Below are 5,003 nucleotides of genomic sequence, written 5' to 3' on the forward strand. Positions count from 1 at the left end.
ATGGTATTAGATGAAGATTATAAAACTTCTCTGATACAAGAAAAGTGTCAAATGATGTCAAGGTATAAGATGAAGTTTGTAAATCTCTGATACAAGAAAAGTGTCTAATGTTGTCAAGGTATTAGATGAAGTGGTTAAACAGAAAAGTGTCTATAGATGTCATGGTATTAGATGAAGATTATAAAACTTCTCTGATACAAGAAAAGTGTCAAATGATGTCAAGGTATAAGATGAAGTTTGTAAATCTCTGATACAAGAAAAGTGTCTAATGTTGTCAAGGTATTAGATGAAGTGGTTAAACAGAAAAGTGTCTATAGATGTCATGGTATTAGATGAAGATTATAAAACTTCTCTGATACAAGAAAAGTGTCAAATGATGTCAAGGTATAAGATGAAGTTTGTAAATCTCTGATACAAGAAAAGTGTCTAATGTTGTCAAGGTATTAGATGAAGTGGTTAAACAGAAAAGTGTCTATAGATGTCAAGGTATTAGATGAAGATTATAAAACTTCTCTGATACAAGAAAAGTGTCAACTGATGTCAAGGTATAAGATGGAGTTTGTAAATCTCTGATACAAGAAAAGTGTCTAATGTTGTCAAGGTATTAGATGAGGTGGTTAAACAAAAAAGTGTTTATTGTTGTCAAGGTATAAGATGGAGTTTGTAAATCTTCTCTGATACGAGAAAAGTTTCTTTTGAGACTCCATAGAATGTCATCATCCAATCAGATTCATTTTCCTTTCGATTGCACAATTCGCACTTGATTATAGAGATAGTGGAAAACAACTGACTAGAAATATTTTGTCTCCTCGTGTGCCGATGACAGTAAGTGAAACTATTGACAAATCTCGTAGACCAAAACTGTTTGTGTGCCTGTAGAATTAGACAAAGTTTAAATAACTTGACATAATAAAGGACCAGATCTGTTCATATTTATTATTTGTGGAATTCAGTCTTATTACCTTCGTTCTGTTTTTTATTAGCCTTTTTCAAAATTGTGGAATTGATTTTTCAGGGTTGACCAATGCATCAAAATCTATGTGGTATAAAGGTTGCTTTGTTGGTGAAATAAAAAACAACCTTGTTGTAGATGAAATCAATGGCAATGATATTGTTAACTGTGCCAAATATTGTCATCATAAAAAGTAAGTATCTCCCTGTTATAAACTGGACCTCTGTACCTGATACCAGAAATATACGGTATTAAACTCAGGTAACAAGGATCAGAACCTCAAACAAAACCTGAAATCCCAAACAACATATTAGTAATACATTGATAGCAGGTAATGAGGAAGCATGTCAATTATAAATGAGTAAGTGCGTATGGCTTAAATTGCCTTCAGTTTTCAGTCTACTTGATTTGATAATCTGTTGAAAGTCGCTGAAACATTTTGGGAATAATAAATAATAATTTTCTTTACAAGTATCAGACTAATGCTTCTCATTGTATCCGATTACGTCCAATCGAAACCAATACCTCCTGTTTCTTTAGGGCTAAACTTTAGATGGAATAGTGGACCAGTTTAGAATTAGTACCGAACTGTAGAAGCTGCAAATTGACTTCCATGGTGGGGAATGGGGGTTTGAGATGGTTTTAAAACAGCTGTATGCTCAGGAGTTTGTCCAAATGAAATAAAGTTTTATTTTTCTGCACATGTACTGGCTTAACACGACGGCAATGCCAAAGATTTTACGATTAATAGCATAGATTTGCACCATTCCTATTTTTTATCAGATGCTTGATGTTCTTGAAATTCCATTAACATGAAGCAGTATCACAAAGACCCTTAGATATGATTAGTTCTAGTAGAATTGCAAAACCACAGGTATCTGACTGAAAATAGGAATGGTGCAAATCTATGAAAATTGTAAATCCATGTAAATCCATCAAGAATATTCTGATGGTTGTAAAGAATTGAATTGGGTTATGAAATAATATTATAATTGAACTGTAGGTACAAGTTTATTGGTATAAGGAAGGGAAGTAACTGTGTATGTATTACTAACACCAACAGCTATAATGGTTTAACAAGATATGATGAGGCTTGTAATAAAAGGTAAGTAAAGTTTTCTCTATCTGTCAGACCACAATTCAAAATGCTTAGCTCACTTAGATCTGGGGGTACAACTGCCAGGGTTGTGGTAGGTACAGGCCTCCCATTGTGGGTTGAGGAGGATCCCCTCCCTCTCCAAAACATTTTGAAATATTAAAGTTTATTTGGTGCATTCAGAAATTGCCAGAATGATTTTGAGTTGATAATAAGTTTACATAAAATAGTAAAAACACATTTCCCTCTCAGACATCTCAACTGAAAATGTCCCAAATTTTGACTGAAAATTGTCCTCATTAGTGTGATTATTTCAATTTTTTTATTGATGCAAAATTATTTCTGAGACTAACCAATTCTCATCAAAATAATCTTTACCAACAAACTAGTATAAGAGTGATATTTAGACAATACTATGGCATTTATTGAAACATGATGCTGGTTACAGAACATATGGTACTAGTTGTTCAAGACACCTTCCTCTTATTTTTACAGGTGTCTACAGTACAGAATATAGTCAATTACACTACATATATTAAATGTCTTGCTATGTATTAGTTTTTATACACTCACATAGAAATGTGGATGTTTATTGCTGTGGCCCTTGTTGTTCCTTGACGAAGTAAAATGTTATAATTTGGCTCAGTTATGATTACACTTGATTGCACTATTCTGATTGTCAGTCAGATGTATGTGGTTCTTGTAATTACAAGAATGCTAAACAGTCTATGACCTCACTAATAGCCCTTAGCAGCTTTTGCAATAATGGCGTCATAAAATGCTTAGCTTTGTCATGTAGTAGAATGATAGGACCTATAGAAATCTAGGTTGAAAATCAATGCTATCAGTGTCCTTGATAAAACTGTTGGATGCTTTTAAAATGTGTTGAACCTTGTATCTTCCGTGATTTTACAAAAATTATTAAAAGTTTCTGGTTTAGCCTGAGTGAAGATGGTGCACTATGTTGGGTGCTGTGGGTTGAAATCCTCCTCAAGGAAATGAAAATTTGAAAGGCCAATGCTTCTGGCTTTAGAACTCTATCAGGCAGTGAAATAGCTTGGTATATAGTGAGTTGGATTGTGGTCTGCTAGGCTATTAGATGTCGTGGGTTTGAATCCTCCAGGCAAGAATAATGTTGATTCCACTACCAGTTCTTCGAAGTCATCTTTCAACCCTATTCAGGCACAATAGCCGAGTCTGTAGCAACTTGTTATCAGCTACGCTATGGGGCGCGATGGGTTTGAATCCTCCTCAAGGTCTGAAAAATTTGGTGTTGTGTTTCAACTGCTATAATCTATAATTTGATTTGTAGATGTTTTGGAGAAGGAGGTGAAATCAGACTACGTTGTGGTGGTAAGGGTTTAACATGGAGTATTTATCAATCTGATGGTCCCTACATCCAGCATTTAAACTCCACCGTACCAGGGAAATGGATTGTAATGGGAGAGCCAGTGATATTAGATGCATATATTTACTTGGCTACTTATACCAATATATCAACTGGTAAGTCACAAACCAGAATCAAACAATGTCCAGTGAGAGCATCCTGAAACAAGGGGTTCAGACTGACTCATATTGATCTTCTGAGATGGTTCTGCCCATAAAAAATTTTATTGATAGAAATGATTCAGTGTATTCTTGCAAAAAATCAGTGAGGTAACTTTTTTTCTATAATAGCTGATATCAGCCATATCATTTTTATACACCCACATGAAATGGGGGGTGTATATTGCAGTCACCCATGTCGGTCGGTCGGTCCGTCTGTCCGTCCGTCTGTTCACAATTGCTCGTAAACACTCTACAAGACACAATTCTTGACAGTTTTGACGAAACTTGGTGTGAGTGTTCGTAGTCACCAAGGATAAACCCTATTGGAAATCAGAAATCATAGATTGTTATCTTATGTTGTTATTATAAGTTGTTATTATAAGTTGTTTTTATAAGATGTTATGTTAGGTTGTTATTATTAATTTTTATCTTAGGTTGTTGTTATAAGTTGTTATCATAGGTTGCTATTATAAGTTGTTATCTTAGGTTGTTATTATAAGTTGTTATCATAGGTTGTTATTATAAGTTGTTATCTTAGGTTGTTATTATACATTGTTATCATAGGTTGTTATTATAAGTTGTTATCAAAGGTTGTTACCATGGGTTTTTATTATAGGTTGTTACCATAAGTTGTTATCATAGGTTGTTATTATAAGTTGTTATCTTAGGTTGTTATGATAGGTTGTTATCATAAGTTGTTATCATAGGTTGTTATTGTAGGTTGTAATCATAAGTTGTTATCTTAGGTTGTAATCATAAGTTGTTATCTTAGGTTGTAATCATAGGTTGTTATTATAAGTTGATATCAAAGGTTGTTACCATAGGTTTTTATTATAGGTTGTTATCATAAGTTGTTATCTGAGGTTGTTATTGTAGGTTGTAATCATAAGTTGTTATCTTAGGATGTAATCATAAGTTATTATCATAGGTTGTTATTATAAGTTGATATCAAAGGTTGTTACCATAGGTTTTTATGATAGGTTGTTATCATAGGTTGTTATTATAAGTTGTTATCTTAGGTTGTTATTATAGGTTGTTATCTTAGGTTGTAATCATAAGTTGTTATCATAGGTTGTTATTACAAGTTGTTATCATAGGTTGTTATTATATGTTGTTATCTTAGGTTGTTATTATAGGTTGTTATCTTAGGTTGTTATTATATGTTGTTATCTTAGGTTGTTATTATAGGTTGTTATCTTAGGTTGTAATCATAAGTTATCATAGGTTGTTATTATAAGTTATCTTAGGTTGTTATTATAGGTTGTTATCTTAGGTTGTAATCATAAGATGTTATCATAGGTTGTTATTACAAGTTATTATCATAGGTTGTTATCATAGGTTGTTATTATAAGTTGTTATTATTGTATATATTGAGAGATATTGTTGTATAAATAGATTTTATTTTGT

At 32.7% G+C, this 5,003-nt stretch overlaps 1 protein-coding gene across 1 annotated transcript in view; it reads left to right on the plus strand.

The window, feature by feature from the left end:
- The window catches only part of LOTGIDRAFT_173467 (hypothetical protein), a gene marked incomplete at both ends in the record, with an annotated part of 11,740 nt that continues 6,737 nt past the window's right edge, over positions 1 to 5,003 (plus strand). Inside the window, 5 exons of the mRNA XM_009051201.1 lie at positions 1 to 62; positions 419 to 486; positions 1,016 to 1,145; positions 1,956 to 2,057; positions 3,361 to 3,551. Coding sequence (XP_009049449.1) covers positions 1 to 62; positions 419 to 486; positions 1,016 to 1,145; positions 1,956 to 2,057; positions 3,361 to 3,551 — 553 coding nt within the window. The remainder of the gene's footprint in view (positions 63 to 418; positions 487 to 1,015; positions 1,146 to 1,955; positions 2,058 to 3,360; positions 3,552 to 5,003) is intronic.

Source organism: Lottia gigantea, assembly GCF_000327385.1.
Source record: "Lottia gigantea unplaced genomic scaffold LOTGIsca_160, whole genome shotgun sequence".
NCBI classification, from domain to species: Eukaryota; Metazoa; Mollusca; class Gastropoda; family Lottiidae; genus Lottia; species Lottia gigantea.